General features: G+C 42.7%; 1 protein-coding gene across 1 annotated transcript in view; it reads right to left on the bottom strand.

The window, feature by feature from the left end:
• The window catches only part of b3gat2 (beta-1,3-glucuronyltransferase 2 (glucuronosyltransferase S)), a 42,065-nt gene that overhangs the window by 15,025 nt on the left and 3,505 nt on the right, over positions 1 to 23,535 (bottom strand). Inside the window, exon 2 of the mRNA XM_041947716.1 lies at positions 4,783 to 4,927. Within this exon, the coding sequence (XP_041803650.1) occupies positions 4,783 to 4,927 (145 nt within the window). The remainder of the gene's footprint in view (positions 1 to 4,782; positions 4,928 to 23,535) is intronic.

Below are 23,535 nucleotides of genomic sequence, written 5' to 3'. Positions count from 1 at the left end.
AAGGTGGATGTCCTTGAGCATCAGTGAATGATTTATGATTTTGTCGACCACTTCACCTTTCACCCAGTGACATCGCCAGGTCAAACTTTGCCATTGACCAGCTCGTTATTTTAAAAGCAATGGCTGGATTTCCTACTTTGGGGGCTGTATTCACAGACGCTCTGATCTTTCCTTCAGGCCAGAAGTTCCAGCTGTACACATATCAAAATATCAAAATCACACACGAAATGACACATAATAGGTCTGTTCTGATCTGGATATGTTGGTTTGCCTTTCTGTGGAGTAACTTGAAGCTTTGGTAGCCTGGGGGAGCCATGTGATCACTCTGTTGTCCTCTAGGTTTACATGCAAACATGCAATCAATTTTTATTTTTGTTCCCCCCTGCTCATTCATCCCCTCTCATCTCCGTTCCATCCTATCACCCTGTGATTTATTTTCAATTCACAGGCTGACAGGAAATACAAAGGAGTTTACCTCCAGGGCAAAAACAGATAGAGGCACGCTCGGGACATTATGACGTCAAAATTATAAGCCAACAATAAATGGACTGTTTAGGCAACCTCTATCACCAGCTGATATAACACGACAGTAATTATACTTCGATCCACTTCAGGGAACGTGTATATCTGCTCTTCTAAACACACACCCACACACTCAAACACACACCCAAACACAGAGAACAATCCTGCAGCAGACAGGTTTCTCTTTTTGCTTCAAATAAAGACAAACAACTGAAAATCCAAAGAGAAAGATGCCACAGTGTCGCCCAGACAGTTTGACTGACAGGTCACCACTGGGACCTGCAGTGGAAAAACACCACGGCAACAAGTACCTGGCACCAACTGAGGCAAGCACAATCCACCATGTTCATTTAATGGTGACTACAGTTGGACAACTCTGTAGTGAACAAAAACAGTAAACCCAAACCCAGGCTTCCAAAACATCCCTCCAAGAAGCTGACTCATGATATAACAGACAGTACCGCCGTATCTGCTCATAGTCTAAAATAAAACATGAGGAAGCACTGGTTAGTTGCTGGTAATCCAGGGAGAGGGGTTTAATATCGGGAATCAAGATCCTGGTACTGGTTTCTTCCAGTTTCTTTATATGCTAAAATGCTGTGTGGCAAAACACTTTTTAGAATAACAGTGAACAAAGAGGAAATCTGCAAACCAAAATTATGCAGGAGTTTCAACAAGTGGCTTAATCAGACGAGGAGGATGAAGCCTCCATCCAGAAATCAGAGTGCAGAGCAGCATTCAAACAGTGACGCACCAATGGTGGACCCCTCGAGCAACATCCCCCTTTCAGCTAAACATCCAACAACTGTACAGTACATCACTGCTCCTTACAGTACACTCTGAAATAGCTGTATGGGACGGATGTCCATTTCCTGGCACTTTGCACTGCCTCAGGTCTGCATTATAAAGATGGTCATATGCACCCATCTTACTGCTCAGCAGGATCAAAGCTGAAAGACAGGACCACCTTCAAACCCAGTCATGGTAATCAAACGTTGTGAAGTCAGAGTCAAACCAGCAAATTAAAATGTATTTTACTGTTATGATAAAAAAAACTTGTGACCTGCAACATTTATCCTCTATCTGCTTCATTTATATTTGGTTAGGAGTGACACACTGTGTTTCCCCCCCCTGTTCGGCTGCTTCTGTTCACTTCAACTGTCAGCACTTCAGTGCTGGAGGAGGGGGTCTTTAACCGTTGCTGCACACAGTCTCTATCTTCCTCTCGGCTCCTCTCGGCCCCTCTCATCTCCGGAGCAGGGTATAAACACTGGGGTTACTGGGGGTTAAACGAGTCTGGGTCTCTACTTCACGGAACACTCCCACGGCACAAGTACCACTTCAACTACGGCACAACTGTCTTTGTGTTGTTTGTCTGTGCGTGCGCGCACCTTTGTTTCTGTGTGTTTTAGTGTTTGCCGTGTACATAAATATACATACATACACTCACTCGGCCTGTTTTGCAAAGATGCAGCATGCTTCTGGAAAATTGCATGCGTGCATATATGCATATCAATTCAAGTGCTGGCAGGTGCATGCTCGTGTGTCTTTCAAATAGATGCATGATCTAGTAATTGTGTGAGTGTGTGTGTGTGTGTGTGTGTGTGTGTGTACATGTCTATAATCACAGACACACACTGATGTGAATAGTACTCCACACCATCATTGTCCAGGCTCCACTGGGTTTAGTTAAATGAGACAGAGCAATAGATGGGAGGCTTTAGTGTTCTGCTAACAATACAGCGCTGTATAACACAATACTATTAGGACACGCACTGGCATTCACTCAGCACTCTGCAGGCACCCCATTGTAAATCCTATGAATAATAATTTAAGAGTGAATAAAGTTTGGGCCGTTTGCTGGGCGCAGCCGTTGTTGTTCTTGTAGAATTTAAAGTGAAAAAATGTTTCGTAATACAGCCCCGGCAGTAAATCTTAGCGTTGCAAATTGACAGTGTAATTATATAGTGCAGTGTAAAAGTAGACTGATAATTACAGTGTGAGTGTGTGTTTGTGTGTGAGAGTGAGATTAGGTGGAATGGGACGGTTGGGAGGACGACGGAGGGATGAGATCTTGGCCGTGGCGGAGCAGGAAAGGTGTAGGAAAGAAAAATAGAGGCTTGCGCTTGTTATCGTGGTTTAATTAACACTAATCCCAGGGGCAGACCTTTGCATGCGTGTGTTCGACAGCGTGAGTGCATGTGTGCTCTGCAGCAGTGCCCTCGGCTGTGTCCACACGCCGTATGTGTTTAGAATGATAAGCGCACAAATCATCATTTGCATCCGAAATAAAACAACACTTTTAATGTCATTTATCGACATACAGTAAAGTGTCTGCAGCAGAGCGTCTAAATACAGCGTATGTGTGGCTTAGGAGGGAAAATGAGCGGTGATTGTTATTATTTGGTAAGTGTGATGAATTATTTGCTCTCAGGTCAGAGGGAAAGCTGGGGCTGATCACACCTCTGATTGGATTTTTACACTGGAGATATGGAGATGTAAATAGATTTATGGAGAGCTTTGCTCAGTCTTTACCCTTCATTACAATGACGATAACTACGGAGAGAACAGGTGTTGTAAGGAAATAGGTGCAATCCTACAATCACAACTGCAATGACACTGTTTAGAAAACCAGAGCATTTCTGCTGTTTCTTTGCTGAAAGGAACTGTTCAGTATTTTGGAAAATGCCCTTATTCACTTTCTTCCTGAGAGTGAGATGAGAACATCGATACCACTCTTATGTTTGTGTGTTGAGGAGGTTGCAGCTACCAGGAGCTGGTTAGCCTGGGTTAGCAGAAAGACTGCAAGCAGAAAGAAGCAGCTGTCCAGGCCCTCCCCAAAGTACAGAAGAGAAAATGCTACATGTCGATATTTTTTAAAATCCACCCCCAAAATCCACCATCAGTCAGGCTGCAGTCAGTATATAGATAGAAATCGCTGTTACATATACACTGAACTGAATTTACATTGAGGCCTGGGGAGTCTTTCTGAGACAACACATAAAGCGATGAGTTTCCTGAAACCTCGCACTTTCATTGTGAGATTACTGCGTTCCTTCAGTTCTGATCCCATCTAATCTGTCGCTTTTCACAATAGCTTTATTCAACTTTCTGCCATCCTGCTTTGTGATTTATCTCAGGAACAAACAATCAAGCAAAGTTGCACAGCAGCTCCTGTGTGAAGGAGTAACAGTCAGAAAATTCAATTGAAAAGATCAGATCTCATTTTATGGTAAATTAATCCAGGAAAAAAACAGAAGCTCGGCAGAAAAGCTGTCTGATCTGTTCAGGTAAAGCCACAGAAAGAGAGAGCACAGCGTATTGTTTTGGTTTGTTCTCCGCTCTAATGACAGCCAGCAGGCCAAAACAATCCAGTTCACTTCAGCTGTTCTGTAATCAATGAACCGCTCAATAAATTCTTTTGATGTTTCCACAAAGTGCAGGGAACTAAAAAGAGGAACCCTTTTATTATCACCACCATTTAAGACTCCGGACCAGAGCAAGTTGCATGATTATTTTTCTTTTTCACTCACCAAGTTTTTACCAGATGTGACATGAATCCCCTCTTCTACTCAGGCCAGAGCCATTTTTTAACAATCCTGTGTTCAATACAATTGAGCAAAGAGCAACAAAGAGACAGGGGTGACATGTGACCCAATCATACACTGCAAAACAGAGAAGTGTTTGATTTCATGTGATCTTTTTCGTCTTACAATACAAGCAGCAAATGAACAGACACCTAATTATGCCTTATTCCAAGTTTGGATTATGCAAAATTATGTCATCCTGCTGCCAGACTGTTCTGACGAAGCTCATCCAGAGCCTGAGAAAACGTTACACAACTGTTTTCACGGGCTGAGTGGTCCTCCTCCTGGTGAGTCAACGGATTTTCATGTGTAAAATCGCTGGAGTCCTCCTTTAAGAAAACCAGACACATTTCTAAAGCCTTATCGGAGGCCCAGAGAGGCTACAGCATCCGTGTTCAATGAACAAAATGCTGAGGATATTCCTCTGTTGGCACTTTACCAGCAGCGTGGATAAAAATGCCATGCTTGTTATGTACGTGGAGGTCATTAGAATTATTTAGTGTAATAAGAAATGAAAGCGACAACAAGAGCAAATATGCTGCTTTCCGCATTTTGAAGCTCTGTTTCTGGTCATTTTGGTGGATAACGATTGCAAAAACGAACCTGCAATCAGTTTTCTTAACACAGCATTGAACAGTGAGTAATTTGATGTGTTACTGGAGTTGCTCCTTACCTGCCATGTCGGTGGCGAAGGGTCGGTCCGGTCTCCAGCCGGTGTACCAGCCCACAACTTTACCTCCGGACACCAGGGGGCGCTCATACGCCCTGCCGCCTACAAATCCCACGGGCCAGACAGACACTCCTCGAGTACTGCGCATCTGCAAAGGAGGAGGAAGGAAAGTGTAAACCGCCTCCACCCAGGCTGAGCACATACATGTGTCATTTTCATGCATTTCAAGCGTAAAGATGGCTGGTCCACACGAACACAGAGCTGTCCACTGTCCTCTGACATTTGCAAGGCTCTTTGATTTGAGTCCTGACGCCATCGAAGACTTTTTTCTGATCCGCATCCAGTTTTCGAAGCAAACCGGACATGATGTGTGAGTCCAGGAGCGATGTCCACTCTGAGCGGACGCGATAAAGTGGAAAAACCCCAGAAAGCTCTAAAATGAATTGCTCGCGTCAGTTTGTATGAGTGATTAGAGATCCTTAATTTCATCTGAAATGTGGGTAAGAGCAGCGTGTAGGGAGTCTGTGGCTAACTGAACAGAAGCCTGAATAAAACTGTGCTGCATGGAGCTGCCTTCCATTTCCATAGTGAGTGAATCTGCACACAGCCAGAAGCAGTGCGACGGTAAATGAGATGGAGAGAGAGCGAGATAAAAGACAGGGGGTGGTGGTGGTGGTGGGGCTGTGTTAGGACGGCTGAGTTTTTGTCCTCCACTATGAGACATCTGTATCTTGGCGTCGTGTGTGGATGCATACGTGCGTGTGTGAGTCTGTTCTCCAACCCCGGCCACCCTGAAGCCCATTCATTCAGACTCTGCTGCTCATCGCGCAACCAAACAGCCTCCAGCCAGTCGCTCATGACAAAACAACAGAACAAAACCAAATCAGAAGGCAGCGCTGCATAACTGCGCCCAGACATCACACTGAGGTCTGGCTTCTGAAGCCCCGGGAAACCGAGTGTAGGTACAGAACAGCACACAGGGCAGAAGTGGGCCGATGGGTTGGATAGGTATCAGCAGAAATTTATTTAGGTATCTATCACTTTGATGTTCAGTTCAACAGCTATCCAGTTTTAAGTCAAAGATTGTTCATTTCAGATATATCTGATCTTTATTTTGAAGGGGTCGGGTATGATATCACACAATTAGCTATCTGCTTTTTCCTGCTCCTTCTGATAAGACCTGGAGCCAAAGCCCACAGAATAGCTGTGTGTATTACATGATCCACGGAAAATTAAAAGCACCCCAAAGACTTTATCTCAACTACCATGTATTGATTGGTGAATAACATGGGAGAAATTTAACATTCTTGCTGTGTTTTTCCGGCACCGCGAAATGTCCAGCGAGCATCCAATCAGATGATGAAAAGGTTCACGCTGATGTATTAGTGATGGGAAGAACTGTCAGTCTGCCATTGACAGCCCAATTAAAGGATGTCTGCCTCAAGCAAAGAGCGTATCGAACCTTGCCAGAGCTCAATGACAGAAGAGAAACTGGAGAAGAAAGCTGCAAGGCAAGAAAATGTTAAACGAAAACGTAAAACGTTTATACGAACATGCAGCTCAGAGTCTGACTGACGACTGCAGTCGCCTCTGGTTCGTGTGTAAACTATTTTGTACCACGCACACGTCCATGTGGACTCACAGATGAACTGATTCGATTTTGGTGGTCAAAGGTCAAAGGTCACCGCGACCTCACAAAACACAAGAACTCAAGAATTCATACGCTAATCATGACACAAATATGTCACACTCTGTAGTCGTCTGCGCTGCCGGGTTGGAGCTTCTTCACAGCAACAACTAGGAGTTAAACCAGCTAATGTAAAAGCTTTCCTGAGGTGAACCCCTGATGTGCTAAAGTGATGCGATAAACAACAGGAAATTGATATTTATTTATATCAGCCTGTCAGACATGATTACTGTAACTATTAATCTTCCAATAAATAACATGACGCGCAGTGATGACTTTATCTTTGCATCCTGCACTTCAAAAGACTGCCTGCTCTTTCGTTTCCCTCCTTCTTTCTACCTCTTTCGCCCCACACGCCTTTCTCTGCTGCCGGCGCCCCCGGGTGACGTCAGCCCTCTCCCCGTTAACACTGCGGCCCCTTGAGTTTGCCTGTGTGACGCTAAAACCTTTCCCCCTTGTTTCTCTTTTACTGCTGCCTGCCTTTCTCTCTCAGGTCATTTTTCAAAGGGCTCTGACTCCTCTGCAAGAAGAAAAAAACAGATGAAAAGAGAACGAGAGAAAGAAGAAAGGGAGGCTGACTCTGCTTGTTGGTCGTTCCCAGATCATTCCTGGAGTACGATCGTTATTTTGGCTTAGTGCTTAAGTCCTAGTTTGACTGCTAATGATCCCCTGGTTTGAATGCTGCACCTCAACGGCGAGTACGGTTTCACATTGTTAGAGAGTCAGAATGGAAACAGGTCCATGGGTATGCCAACATATTCAGAAACACATCTGTCTGTTGTCTTTTCAGTGTTCAGACTTTTCAAAAGTCATATCAAGGAATTCTCCGTTTTCACGCAGGTGCAGTTTTCTGAAATATCATCAATTTCTCTCTGCAGTGAAGAAAACATGATCGTTTGTTTACATCCTCTTGAAGGTCAGAGCTCCTTCACTGGATGCTTTAGCCAACACTAGCAGAGTGTAACTTCCTAATGAGTCTTTACACTCGATCATGTTGGAAAAGGTCACAAAGTAATAACGTATTAGTCATGCAAGTTCTGGAGTGCCTGGGCGATTCTCGAGCTCGTGTAAAGTCGCTTCACCTTTTATACGGTCATGTTTTTGTTGCATGGCACCGTAAGAAGAGCATCTGACAGCACTGACTGTCAGGCAGATGAGCCCATGTTACAGTTTTATGCAGTTCAAACCCATTCCAACCAGTTTTATTTGTGCTCATAATGGAACGAGCCATGACATGTTTACGTCCTCTCGGTTAAAGGATAACTTTCGTTTTTTACAACTTGGACCTTATTTGTAGCATTAAATACAACCATTTACTCACATAGACAACTTTGGTGGCATTTGGAGTCGTTTTGAAGAAATTAGCCCCAGAGGAGCGGCGTGTATATCCGTATAATGCGAGTACTCGGGGCATCCATGCGCAGCCTCTATAAACGCATAATCTGCGGCGAAACTTGTTCATATTCCAATATTTTGTTATGATATGCTGGTGCTATTCCCCTCTGAGCCGGCGGTCGGCTAGTTTAGCTGTAGTTTGGCACAGCTATGGTTCGTTATTGCGTATTCGTAGCCGACCGCCGCAGAGTCAGCCGTGTTGTGGCTGGCTGCTCGCAGCGCCCGGCGTTCGGTAATGACATCATCCACGTCAGAGGTAGTTGTCTAGACGCCGGATATCGATAACATGCCACCACGGGCTGAAAACAACAATGAACAACAGTGAAACTGCTGGTGGAATCAAAACAAGAAGCTGAAAGACGCTAAAAATCTCTTTAGAGCTGAGGGGAACTGTAGTCATGTGATATGCTTTCACATTACACAGTCACTTGACCTATTGCTTTCTAAAATAATAAATGACTGGTGCAACTTTTAACTATATGTTACAGCTATGAAGGAAAGGCCTCTTTCTTTGCCTTTAGTGGTTTAGAACAAATCATTTTCACATTCGCTGCTGTTTTTCTAATCTCAAAATCAGAAGCAAAGACCACTGCCAGCTCTCAGAACTGATTTGTTCATTCAACCAATCAGAATCTGATGGAGGAGTAAGATGTCAATAATCCATTGTACAGCCTAGTTAAAATGGCACCTGTCTCAAACAAATGCCCGCTGAGCTTCTGCAGACTGCATTAAACGGGTGAGATGAAAGCTGCAGGCTGGCAGTGCCAGGCTACATCAACAGCACATTATACTGCTTACCTACTTGTTTTTACAGCTTTCATTTTTCCATTATACCTGGACTGTGGCCAAGCTGCACAGTTATCTGTGTAAAGTGAGTCTGTCTATCCAGGGTGGCAGTGTCACATTAGACTCAACATCACACTGAGGACCTTCCAGATCCTCCTGTTACAGAGTCTGACGATAAAAACCCCATTAAAATGACAAGTTCAGCTACAGAGCAAGCGCATGACAAATGATCAGGGGATGTCCAAGTTCAGCATCAGTTTAATCAAGCACAGCATTTTAACAACACGATAAGAGGATACGAAAAACTCATATCAAACTGGCTCTGTAGTCAGTGTTTATCTGCTATCAGAAACATACTGTGTTTGGGTCCTAGCAGCTCACTACAGATGTCTCAGTTTTCATTTTCAACATCGGTGCTGGCCGTCGTATCAACAACAACTCAATGTCAAAATGTTTGCCGGGAGCCAGACAAAGCTGTGGGGGTGACAGTGTTTCAACAGATGGTACATTATTCTGCTCGGTGGCGACTGCTTTAGCACATGCTGCTTTTCATGCCACCATCTGCAGATTACTGCTGGCACAGGAAAAGTTTGCAACACAGACTTGTAGTTAAACCTGTATTTAGGTTGGGTGAGCAGACAGTATGAGCTGCTATACAGCAAGGTCCTGATACAGGTACAACGAAAAATAAACCAAATAACACACGAGAACAGATGCAATGAGACTAGTTAAAAGACACAGGGGCGCGATTAAAGCAGTTACATGGAGGCACAGGCCAGTATTTAAGAACAGTTTGATGTTTCAAGTTTAAGGCTTCTGGTTTTTACGTGGATTTGCTTATTATTCTATTATTCATGAGAAGTCAACAAGTTCAGCATGAGGTTAAATTTAGTGTCAACCAAGTTCTAGAACGGCATAAAAGATGACAGCTTTCACACAAGAGCTTTTTATAGAAATGAAAATCAACCATTATTAGAGATGTACATTGCAATACTGTAATTATCTCCATTAATGAACCAAAGAGCTGAATGGTAAAAGTGGAGGCAGCAGCATTTCTAGAAAATGACAGAAATGAGGAAAATTATTTCCAATCATCTTTTTATATCTTAGAGAAAGCTGCTTTTACAAGCCAAGTCAACGTTCAGGTTTTTGACAAAATGTCAAATCTACAGTTCATGGAGCCACATGCCAAGATATTTATATTCTGTGACTCCGCCACAGTAGATATATTCTAATTATCATAATCTACGTCACTGGATCTTCAGAACCGCATGCATTTTCTTTTATTTATCACCAATTTGAAGCTAATAGGAGTGTGTTGCATTGCATTAAAGGATGCTTTAAATTTTGCCACGGATAATTAAAAAGGGTCAGCTGCACTGTGCAAATAACAGACCAGAAAGTGGCACAGTGAAATTCAGCAAACTGTCAGTTAGCAAGCCAACGAACAAAGTAAAAAAAAAAAGGTTAAAAACAAAACTAAAATCATGACTTAAATATAACGACCAACGACGTACAATGTTGATATGCATGTCAAGTTTTTGTGTAAACACTTGGGCGACACAGTGCAAAGTAATACATGCGGAATGGATATGCGTGTGGTGCTTATGTACAGTATATGCATGTATACACTATGTACAGCACACGTGTACAGTCAGCTTCTGTCTCGTGACTATCTGCAAATGATGTCTCTTGTCTCTGCTTTGGACTCTGTGACACTCTGTTCCCTCCTTTGCCCAGTTTGCATTTCAAAATACACCAAAAGCAAACTGGAGACAGTAAGATATGAGCAAATTTACTTCGCTGTCGCAAACAAATATGATTCCAACCAAAAAAAAACATTTTTTTTGCCACTTCGAATGCTGTGTGAGAGGACAGACCATGAGACAATCATGCATGGAAGAGACCATATACATGTAAATGGTGTGAGCAAATGAAACTGGGTCATTCCTCTCATCACACACCACCCGATAAACCGCTCTGGAAGCAGCTCCAGACAACTCTTCCAGGCCCAACATACAATAATGAATGTGTAAATGGAGGCCCACCAAACCAAGCTGATCGTTCAGAATGTGCTCTGATAGTTTTGAAACCAGGTTGATTTGGTTTGGAAGAGCGGCGGCGACAGCAGGTACAGGGTGATTACTGAGAATGGCTGAAGTTTCAGGGGGTTTAAGTGGCTGAGCTGTGCAAAGAACAGAGTGAATGCCCTCACACAAGCACCTGGTAGAAATGACTTTTGTATTGCACTAATCTGCAAAAGCACACACATTCTGAAAGAAATGTAATGCGATCAATATTATACTTTTTAGCAAAACATTATTAATTAACCCATCTGCCCAGTTGCAAGATGTTCGACTCTGATGTCCAGTAATATCAAGCCACGCGACAAAAAGTCTATGTGTCTTCAGGTAAAGATTGCAGCCTTGTTTAAATAATGAAAAGTCAAGAGCGACTTGAAAGTGCCGACTGCAAGTGCTTGCTTGCAGTTGAATTGTTGGGCTTCTGTACATTAAAGAGCATGGACTAGACCTGCTCTACATGGAAAGTGTAACGAGACAACTTTTGTCATGATTTGTTGCTGTATAAATAAATCCAAATGAATTGAATCAAATAATTCCATACCTTTAAACAGAAGCAGCACGTTTTCCAAATTCTGGGAGCTACGCCAGAAAAGGTTACACACGTATGGGATCTGCTCTGCAATGACTGCTGCACATAGATGCTACATTCATGGCACATGACTTGCAGTTCCTTCTGCACATCAACAGCAGTGAAGGGTTAAACAAAGAGCTATTTGTGCGATCGGCCTCAAACGAATGGCCGGCAGCAGCCACATGAAGGCTGACCACAGATCATTGTGAATTCATGATAAACAGCAATTGGATTTCATGTAGGGGGTAGAGATTTATTGAATTTGCCTTCCAGAACTTAGTCTCCTGACTTGGCTGCTGTGACCGCGGCTGTGCATTCATTCTTTCATATCGATGCCTAAATGCTGACCAGTGACTTGGTTCCTCTGTTTCTGGCTCGGGTTTTTGTTTACCGCCAACTCAGAGGCAAGCCAGGAAGCCAGTCTTTTATTTATTGATTTTACTATCAGCTCGTGTTTTTACTGCTAACAAAACCGATTTCAAACACTTCTCACAATTTCAAAACAGTGACTCCCACTCCGATTCTCACTGTTAGAAGATTTTATGCCTTTATCTGAGTAAAAACACTTACCAACACTGCAACAATGTTGGGAGAATGTGGAGTCAAAGAAAAAAATCAACCTCGAATGTAATCCTCTGCACAGCTAGGCTTCTATTTTGGGAAGTGTGTGTGTGTGTGTGTGTTTATATGCAATTTAATACTTATGTTACAGGGGAAGTTGAGTAAAATCCACATTTTTAAAGCAACGTACAAATATTTGATACAGCGGGAAGGAAAACTCTTTTAAGGCTGGGATGCAGCTATTTGAAATCAATGCAGTGTATTCATCACATAATATGGTACGAAAATGACAAAGATATCTAAAGAAATGGTTTAAAAAGGAAGAACACAAGAACAAAGACTGTATCAGTATATTAGTGACATATTTCATTCCACCTGCCAAACCGTTCTAGACACCGTGGCTCCGTTAAAAACCAGGCAGTCCAGGACTAAATCTGAACCCTGGCTGAATGACACAACTCGTGCTGTCAGACGCGAGTGCCGTAGTGCTGAGCGAAAGTGGAAAAGGGACAAACTGCAGGTGTCATTTCAAATGTTAAGGGACTCCTGGCGTCATTATCAGAAAACTGTGCAAGATGCGAAAAGGAAATATTTTTCTGAGATTATTCTTTCTAACTGTCATAAGCCTCGTGTCCTGTTTAAGACCATTGACTCGCTTCTCAATGCCCCTCAAACTGTCTGTATTGAGTCCTCCCCTGCTGTGTGTGAAAATTTTCTTCACTTTTTCATTGACAAGGTTGCCTCCACTAGGGCTTTAATCTCACCCCCTGCATATGACTCTTCAGTCTGTGTGCCCTGCTCTGCTGTCTTTGACAGGTTTGAGCCTGAAACTCTGTCGTCCTTACAGAAGACTGTTGGTCAGTTGAAGCCCTCAGGTTCCCCGGATGATGTGGTCCCTCCCCGACTATTCAAAGAGGTTCTCCCCACTATAGGGTCCTCTGTTTTGTCACTCATCAATAGCAGTTTGTCCTCAGGTGTGGTCCCCGAAAATTTCAAACATGCAGTAGTGCAGCCTATGATTAAAAAACCAGGACTAGACACTGCTGTTCTTGCAAATTATAGGCCTATTTCCAAATTGCCTTTTCTCTCAAAAATCCTCGAGAAGATAGTTTGCAGACAACTAATGGCATTTCTGGAAGAGCACAAAATTCTTGAGGTCTTCCAATCCGGTTTTAAAACCCTGCACAGCACTGAATCAGCTCTTCTCAGAGTTTTTAATGATATCTTTTTAGCCACTGACTCTGGTGACTGTGTTATTCTTGTGCTTTTAGATTTGACTGCTGCATTTGACACAGTGGACCAAGAACTTTTAATCTCTCGTTTAAAACAGTGGGTGGGTATCAGGGGCACAGCACTCGAGTGGTTCAGGTCATACCTAGCTGATCGAACTTTCTGTGTCAGCCTTAGTGACTCTGTGTCCTCCTCTGCTCGTCTCACATGTGGGGTCCCACAGGGCTCAGTCTTAGGTCCCCTTCTTTTCTCTCTTTACTTGCTCCCACTGGGCTCCATACTCAGGAAGCATGGGATTTCTTTCCACTGTTACGCAGATGACAGTCAGATTTATGTCCCTCTCAAAAAGAGGGATGAACACTCTGTTGTACGACTACTCAGATGTCTCGATGACATAAAGGCCTGGATGGCTATGAACTTTTTAAATTTTAATGAAAAAAAGACAGAGGTGATGGTTTTTGGTGGCACCAGTGGGCCCCCATTTGTAAATCTTGGTTCCATGTCCCAGTATATTAAGCCCACCGTCACAAACCTTGGATTCAAAATGGACATGGATCTCAAGCTTGACCATCAGATTAGCTCTGTCGTTAAATCGAGCTTCTTCCAGTTGAGGCAGCTGGCCAAAATTAAATCAGTTCTTTCCAGGCAGCACTTTGAGACAGTAATCCACGCCTTTGTGACCACTAGGCTGGATTACTGTAACGCACTTTATGTGGGGGTTAGTGGGTCCTCCATCGGCCGTCTTCAGATGGTGCAAAACGCTGCTGCACGTCTTTTAACTGGCACACGCAAACGTGAGCACATTTCTCCCATTTTAGCCTCACTACACTGGCTGCCAATACCTTTTAGGATACATTTTAAAATTCTTTTATTTACTTTTAAATCCCTCAATGGCCTTGCCCCGCCCTACCTCTCTGAGCTGCTGCAGCCTTATTCACCCCCCCGCTCTCTCAGGTCAGCTGATCAGCTGCTCCTGAGTGTACCAAAAACCAGGCGCAAGCTCAGAGGTGACCGTGCCTTTGCTGTAGCAGCTCCAAAACTATGGAACGATCTGCCTCTCCATATCAGACAGGCCTCCTCTCTGTCTGTTTTTAAATCCCATCTGAAAACCCATCTTTTCTCCCTGGCTTTTGACACTTTGAGATGTTGAATGTATCTATTATTTTATTCCATTTTTTTATTCATTGTTTTATTGTTATTTATTTTATTGTGTTACTGTATTTTATTTCTTTTATTCTGTTTTTATTTATTTTTTTCTGTACAGCACTTTGGTCCACCTTGGTTGTTTTTTAAAGTGCTTTATAAATAAAGTTGGATTGGATTGGATTGGATATTGTTTCCAGTCCTTCCTGGAGGAATATCAGTATGTAAGCACAGCTTGCTGCTGTGCCTGATCTCAGTCTTGCATTGTGTTGCCACAGATTAGGATCAAGGTCTCAATGAAGCTATAAATCCTGCATCGTTCCCACAGAAAACAGTGATCCAGCCCATATCTGAGAACACAAACAGCTCTCTCAGGTAGCCAAAAAGGACAGAGTTCACCCATATGATCAGGTGTGTCATCAAGAAGCTTGCAGCTCTGCAGCCCCCCCACAGGGACTGAACTAGAGAAGAAAAATCAGTAAAGGTTGCTGCGCGAGCTCACAGCGGGATTTTCTGGAGATAATATATTTTCTTTTCTGGTGCGTCTCTACAAGAATACATCTCTCCTCGGGGTGTAAAAACTCAACAAAGTGTTTGGATCCACGCGTTCAGTCTCCTTTTCATTGTCTTTGAAGCAGCTACACAATTTAAATCTGAAGAAAACAGTCGTAGTTCACTGGTTTCTGCTTCTAGGCAAATCATTTCCTTATTGGACATCAATTCTATTTCAAATGTTAAACACCAACTGGGGATCCTAACGTATATTACTCGAGCATTCAGTTGAATGGGGTTCTCTGTGAGGGCTAAATGCTAAATTGCACACTATGTTCTTATTCTGCACGTGAAGTACCATTTACTATTTTTTTCTATTGCCAAATGTTACACGAACACATTTTAGAGACTCATTTCATGTCAATTTTACTTATCCTGCTATGACAAGCCAAAATCTGCTGTGAGGAAAAACTCCAAACCCACAACAAGCCTTTCAAGGGGAAAAGAAAAGGCTGGCAGTGGAAAGGCAGTGGAGGGACTTGCGACATGTTGTATACACAGAATAGACAGAAATTACACTTATGAAATCACAATGTGGAGAAACAGAATGACAACGTATGGTCTGGATCAGAGAGGACGACAAGCACTGGTACTGTGTGACCTGGGCCCCAAACCGGCTGCCTTCCATGAACACTAGTATATAGGACACTTATAAAGTCATTGTTTTGCAAAGGAAGTCTCAAGTCTAGGCAATTAAGTCAAGTTCCAAGTCCTAAACTCGATGTTATGAGTCTTGGATGAGTTATGATTTATGTGTTTGCTGGTCATGTGACTCAAGTCCAAAGGTCCACAATCCAGTCCACCTATGAAGAGTGAAAAATATTTGAGGTATGGGCGTTGAAGTCACAGATAGGAAATATCATTTAATCCTTCTATGTGATAAGATCTGATGTCAACACATTGCCTTCATTTTGCTCCACTGATGAATCTGTGCAGACCTGTACTCTGTACTGGACATCAGTGAGCTGTATAGCTGGAGCCACCAGCGGACACTGCCATGTGTCACAAAAGCTCCTGTCTTATTATCAATATGGATATCTTCACCAGAGGGCAGACGCTGCGCTGAGATAAAAAATAATTCATCTTAGCCACACATGAAAAATTATTTCAGATGCAGCCGGCTGCACAAGAACCTCGAAGTCCTGACAAATTACAGCACGGGCAGCTCCGTCAGTAAACGCATGCTATTTACAAGTAAACAAAAGAAAAGCTGGGGGTGAAAAATACAGCGCTGAGAGGAATCACATTTCATCTGACTCGCAGCCAGGGCACTCTGTCTCAGAGCACTGAGGCTCAGTCGGGTAATCAACTCTGACTCCTTCCCCTGCAAACAAATAGGTGAGGAGTGAATTGTGTGTACACACAAAGAGACTCTTAATGATGAAGTATATGAAATCCATTATGGATGTTCTCGTTTCCTGCCTCCTGCCCTGGAGAAAGAGCCGTCATTGTGTTGTTTGCGCACCGGGACGAGCGTTCGGGTGGCTGGGCCGGGTGTGATTTTAATCAAGCGTATTTTTATCTGTGTGTTATTAATATGCATGGCAGAGGCAATCGGAGAAGGGAGGGAAGAAATGAGCTGGGAGAGAATGAATGAATCAAATTAGAGAGGCTGGGGATGGGCTATGAAACTGTGATGCAATGGTGCATGGTATGTGTGCAGGTTGAATGCTTTATGGGTTTATATGAAAGAAGATGAAAGCGGTGGAGTGTTATTGAGTGTGTGTGTGTGTGTGTGTGGTTGTGTAAGTGTTTGCACGAGTATGAAAACTGAGTGATTTCTGTGACAATATCCACAAACCTTTAATATACTGGAATGTCACAGTGTTTCTGTCTCTGTGCATATATACATACATAAAGCAACGTCATTTTATTCACATAACTAAATATTTATGGTAAAACCCAGAGGTTTTGTCTCAAAGCAGTGATTATGGCTGAAGACAGCTGGTTCCTTTCACCTCTGAAAGGTCACACATCACTATTCCCCTCCTCATTTTGAATGCTTGTATTATGGGTTGCATTAAAAGAACGGCCCAGCCTCACCAAAAAACACACCAGAGGTAGGTTATTATGACCCGTATTTATATTAATTATTAATCCCCCCTCTAGCTGCCATAGTGATTGTGACGGTGGATAGATGGGCCAAACAAAGACAGGACTTTCACCAGTGAGACCACTGTTCCTGTCCTAGGATAAACTGAAAGCAAACACTGACCCATTTTAACTCATTCAAGTACTCAAGTTGTGTAACTTACACAACTGTAATGTTTATAACCCAAACCATGATCTTCTCCTACATCTAACCAAGTAGTTTTGTAGTCTACAGTTAAGCAAACTGTTTCTCAATGTTAACAAGGTGAGGACACCTATTGATGGTTCTCCCCAACATAAATGCATGTCGTTTGAATCGTCATCGTGTTATTTGTACGCACACTGATGAGATCAGGTTGCTCTGGGAGTCCCTGGCTAATAAACTGATTCAGTTACTTACATATGAGGATGTGTTGTTAATAAAGTAGTTCAACATTTGTCTGTTATCTGCTATCATAGCTTAGCATAAGAACGGGCAGCAGGGGAAACAGCTAGCCTGGCTCTGTCCAGTGAGACGGAATATACTACATAACATGAACATAACACAGAAATGCAAAAACGACAGTGTGTAGTTTTCCGGGCAGTTGGGTGGGTCCACATGGTGGAACCATATCTGGACAAACAGCAGTCGGCACACTGACTGTGAAGCTTTCAGAGCTCAACGCCCTGATGTTGCCACGTGAGGAAGCGTTCTGCCTGCATAGAGACCAAATCCTGTTTCTGGAAAGCCACGCTATAGCTAATGATGCCCTGTGAGTATAAGTGTATAAGTGTAAGTATTAGCTACTTGGTAAAATCATGTTATTTTTACATTTGGGTTTCTGTAGGCCCATTAGTTGTGTGTGTATTTTACATAAAAATGACACATTGTGTGGAGTAGATGCGTTTTTTTTCTTTTGGAGCCCTGCTGGCTGTTTGCCCCGGATTGCAGGCTTTATGCTAAGCTAAACTAAGCTAGACACATCCTGACTGCTGTTAGTGCTGTTGAATTGTACTGTGTGATACTTAGTCTATATCCAATATAGTAGGCTCAATATTACAAACATCATCACCTCAAGCAAATCAGCATATTCTCCTAAATGTTGATTGTTCCTTTTAAAGCTCATTATAATTTTGCACTCATACTAAATCAGGGATAACAGCCAGTAATCAATAACACTGGAATAGGAGAAAGCATTCACCAACTACAAAGGAGATCACAAAGCTCCACCACTGCCTCCACAATAAAACCCAGGAAAACCAATACCCCAGGTACAGATCCTCGAAGGAAAAAGATCTCATCAGTTGTTCCCGCCCACCAAAATTCATGGAAAAATGTCACAATTTCCGAGATATTACAGAATCTCCTCTGAGTGAGGATATTGCCTGTCACAAGCCCTGATGACAAAATGTCAATGTCAGTTTTATTTAAATAACAGAAGTTTAATGAATACCAGCTTCTTTTTAACATATGGAAATGTAGGACACATGCTGTTACACAGAGTGGTGAACCAGGGCACAAGGAGGTTTTGATGAGGGAGTATTGGAGCGTATAGTTCAACTGAAAATGCAGGAAAAAAAGGTAAGCAGAGAGCTGGTGCATGACACCTTTTTACATTTACACTGGCCTTCGAAAGCCTTCAACCTTCCCATCACCTTCCTCTCTCCCCCATTCTTATCCTCCCACCAACCCAACCACGGTCAATTTCTCTCGCCGAGGTTCATCTCCTTTCTGCTTCGCTTCCCTGACATTACACCCCCCATCCTTGCTTCTCCCACTACACTATGTAATTATGATAATTGCTCATAGGGGTTTGAGGAAATTGAATTTCCCATTTCACTCTGGTCCCTTTATCCCAGCAGTTTCTCTTTGTGCCACCCCCCATCGGCCCATGATTCTCTGCAGGTCTGCAGTCTGCTGCTTGGACATCAAATGTATCCTTAATGTTAGCGCGCATGTCTTTGGACCATTTCCTCTGAAGATAGAAAGTCTTTTAGCCAATTCCCCAATAACAACTGACTCCCCAGTAGGATAACATAAGAGAGAAAAATATATTGAAAGTATTATTAAAAGTATGAAAGTACAATGAAAATCCAAATTAATTTCAAAGACTTATCAAAGAAATTAAGTGTAACAGCATTTTCTTAAAGTTTCTGAACCCTCAGTTCACAGTTGCATTTCAGCACTGCAGTGGATTTCCACCACTAAAACACGACCTGAAAAGCCCTCACACCAATCTGAACTAAGAAATGAGCAGTAGATCCCGTGCAGCACCTGTCGGGAAAGGTGTCCCAGAGTCACACTTCAGCACAGAGCATTTCCCTAAGTACCCGCTCCCTAAAATAGTCGCTGTGACTGCTGTGGAGCTCTCAGGGCCGGGGGAGTTCAATTATTCAAAAAAGGTCTGACGAAAGTCTTGCCTGGCTGACAGGCTGCTGCAGCTGAATCACACAGCCCTGCCATGCTGCCGTCAGCTGAAAAAGCCTCCATTCCCAGAGTCAGCTTTTCAGGAATGAAAGAAAGAAAAAAAAAAAGCACAGCTTAATTTTCCCCATAGCTTGTTTCTCAGCCAAGATTGAATGGCTTCCTCCATTGTAACTGACCCCGGACAGGCAGAACTGGGGTCAAACTAATGCACTTATTGGTAAATATTCTTGATCAGCTATTCATACATCAACACAGAGGAGCTTCACGAGTAGTTTCATCAGATGACTCAGGTTTATCACAACTTGGGCTTATTTTTGAAGCTTTGGCCATCATGTCTACTGGTCACATCAACACTGCACTCGCTGAGATCATGAGGAAACATGAGCAGTCAGATGATCAGATGTTGTAAACAAGGCAACAGTTTAGTCAGATTATCCAAACCATAAATCCATTATGCAAAGAAAAACTGTGCAAGCGTACAACTACAGCAAATACAGAGAATACACTGTAGGTACAATATCTAACTCTGAAATGGTGAAATAATCAGCTCGGCTTCTTTTCAAATCGCAGGACACAGCAGAATAAAAATAATTCCTGCACCTCAGCAGCTTAATTATAACTATAATTGTTTCGCTAGTGTTGGCTAACATCAAAGCTAACACAAACACACGAATGAATCGTATTTATGAGCTACGAGAGGGATAGAAGTCCTATCGCCTTCAAGGGCTCTAACTCACGCCGCTCCCACGCCCATACAGCTCATTCTGTGGCTGAACTGATCTGGGATCAGATAAATGCCCCTTGTATTTGATCCTGTGGGTGGAAATGGCTGGAGTTGTTTTTCCTTGTTGCTTTAATGAGACAGAGAACAACAGCTTATTTCAGTGTGATTTTAGCTGCTGCTATCACAGGAACAGAGGACACTAGTTACACCATGGCAGGAGCAAAGATCATGTGCAGCATGTGTCTTGGAGAGATGGACACATTCACACTTTAACATCTGACTAGAATGCATCTCAAAACATCTCCAGATGTGGTTTGATCAGTAAGCTTTCAGTCTATCCTCACTGCTTCTTGGATGCATTTACACGCAGCTTGTGTGTAAATGGGGTCTAACAGCTTATGTCTTGCCCCATGTGACTTTTTACTGATATTGATCTGTTCCCAGGAGTCGGAGTTGAACTCGGTTGTTATGTTTTGTTAACCAAACCTACGAGAATAAGAACACAGTTGTAATAAACTGATGCTATGAATTAAGTGACACATACAAACTTGTGTCTCACGTCTATCACTCTACCTTGAACGGAGAATAAACTGAAGCAAGCATGCACCTGCATTATCGAGCATCAGGGAGCTACTTTTTGTTACTGGACTGCCAAAGTCAAATCTTGTTCCCTGTTGATTTCTCCCCCACAGAACAGAAATCCTTCCACTGTGCTACTGAGGATATTTAACCCAAAAGCCATCACTGTGGCTTAGGGACTTTCTAACCCTATAAGACTTCATTCATTCGGGCTCTACATGAAGTCTTACTGTCCGATGACAGTTTAACTGCTGTTTAGCTGTCCTCATAAGAATACATTTCTGGGAGTAACTGTGAGTGTCTTTAAAGGTGATACAAGATCTGGATCATTCCAACTTCATAAAGGGATTGTTAATGTAGTTTAAAGAGAGGGAGCCCCACATGATGGCAACCCACTGCGACTTCAGGGAAAAATGCTAAATCACCCTAAGGAACCAACAGGAAGTAGTGTGTGTGTGAGTGTGTGTGTGTGTGTTGTTGGGGGGTGTTGAGTGGTGAAGGTGCAATTTCATGGATGGCATTAAATGAGCAGTCTTGCATTTTCCGACACTCTTTCGGCTGCTAGGAGGCCACTCAGCTGTAACGTGTCGTGTGCATAATAAACCACGCCAAACTGAGACCTCTTAATGCTAAATGCCTTTCCACCTGACTTCCTGCGCTGACTCTGACGCCAGAGAGAAGAGGGGGACGCAGGGAGGCTTGTTGAACATTTGCTACGTCCCAATGTTTTTTTCATAAGGGGGGGGCACATTTTGCTCATTACTCTGCGGTTCTTTGTACCCACTCTTGGGGAGAAACAGCCTGGGCGGCTACTTTCATGTAATCAGCAACTGAAGAGTCAAGACTGAGGCAGATTTTGTCCCAGCTGGGGTTCCACATTTGTTAATTGGGGAACGTGCAGGTCAGAAACGCTTTGCCTTTTGCTCTCCAGCAGCTACTGGAATGAAAATAAAATTGGTTAAAATCAAAGTATCGAATAAAAAATACTTCTTTTTGCCAGATAAATCGATGGATGGATGGATGTAACACCTCAAAATAATCTATGATCATGTCTAAATTATATGAATGACAAGTTGCATAATTCTACTTGTTGTACACATCTCTTTGCTACAATCGTCTCTGCTCTGCTGAGTCAGTGCGAGTTAAAGAGCAGAATGAAAAACCACCATGAAAAACTACTTCCAAATATGTTTTTTAACACAGGCTGTTAAATTTTAATATTTCATGAAAGCCATGGGAGGATAACACCGATACATTTTAATGTTGGAGGAATGAAAATGTAAGTTTCCAGTCTACTAGTGTAAAATGTGTAGAACTGGGTTTTTAGAAATCAATCTAAGTACAATGTGTGTTCAGAGTTAGCAAGATACCTGCTTCATTTGACTGAGATCGACACAGTCCCATCTTTTTTAGTAGGATATTCCCTCTCTGTGTTTCCATGAATAGCCACAGTGGAGCGGAATGTCCTTATACCTAAACCACTGAATAGGTTGATTGCCAATGACTCTAAAAACGACATATCACCACTGCAGACAAGCGACAGGTGTACCGGACCTTCGTCATACTGGACCTTCATCGTCACGTGGTGAACATCGCAGTCATAGTTTGTTTAGGTTTTGGCAACAAAATGATTTAGTTAGGTTTAAGATAAGAGGGGGGAGGAGTGGAAGGTGCTGGCCTGTTAAAAGGACACAACACCAGCAACAAACACACACAGCTAACAGGAAGAAGAAGCAATTATTTGACTTAAGGGGCGTCCACATTGGCAGCATTTTGTTGTTAGCCGTTTTTGATGTTGGTCCTTCCTGCGGCTCACAGGAGGTGTTTCAGCCACGCTGTTCAGTCACACATCTCAAAGGAACCTGGCGAAACACAACCCTTTTTATTTTAATCAATACAACTGTTAACACGGGCCTGTTACAGCTTGTGCTTCGTGTTTTACTGCCACTGTACACAGCATGTGCAGTCATTACCTGAACCGTACTTCTTATGTACTTGAGTCTGTCTTTTACAGCATGTGACCTGCACTGCTGTAGATTGTGCTTTTATCTGTCTGTCTTTTGCCTTTACAGGAACAGACACGCTTTACATCACGGTATATTGTTTTAAACGTGTTTCGTGATTTTAGGCTGATTTAAGGCCACACCTGGCCACTGACTACAGATGATAACCAGCCTCTCAGCTAATTATGGCATATTATATATACAGTAATGTTTATCAGTATGCACTGTAAATGTTTCAAGTCTATTTTTCCTCCTGCTGCGCTTAGTGAAGCATAATCTCTATAGACAGTATTCTAATTACAAACATCTTCCTGTGTCTATATTAACTGTAGTTATAATGATTGGTCAAGTCCCTCAGTTTCCTATAAAACTACAGTGAGCAGGGGAAATAAATAGGCTGAGGACTGTGGGTTTTGTGTAGCAATGCTATCAAGGTATGTCTTTATTGCCAGGATGGAGACTCATAACTCTCATAGTGTACATATGGCGGTATTGCGAGATGCTTTTGAGAAAATTGAGATTATCCTTTCATACCTATTTTTTCAAAATTATTAGTGGCATTGCATAAAAAGTCACAATGGATTACTGTAAAACATATTATTCCAAAAGGTCATGATAAAACAATATTTTGCAAAACTGTTAGCTCATTTTTCTTCCTGAAATGATATAAGGGTTTCTAATATGAAGCTGCCACCCACTATAAGCTCAGTTACTGCCATCAGTCTAAAGCCCACAGACAGTTTCTGCAGGTTATTACTGCCGTATGACGGCCTATTATCTCTCAATGACGGGCCATTACCTGCACAGAGGAGCTGGGTAATGAAATAGGCAGTAGGACAGAGAGAAGACAGTGTGCTATCAATATATCAAACAGATGCTCTTTACGCCAAGCCACAGGCACAGACTCTAACAATGAGACTATGTGTCAGAGCAGACTCAGCAA

The sequence above is a fragment of the Chelmon rostratus genome, chromosome 11 (genome assembly GCF_017976325.1).
Source record: "Chelmon rostratus isolate fCheRos1 chromosome 11, fCheRos1.pri, whole genome shotgun sequence".
Taxonomy (NCBI): domain Eukaryota; kingdom Metazoa; phylum Chordata; class Actinopteri; order Chaetodontiformes; family Chaetodontidae; genus Chelmon; species Chelmon rostratus.
This window is presented reverse-complemented; position numbering and strand designations above follow the sequence as displayed.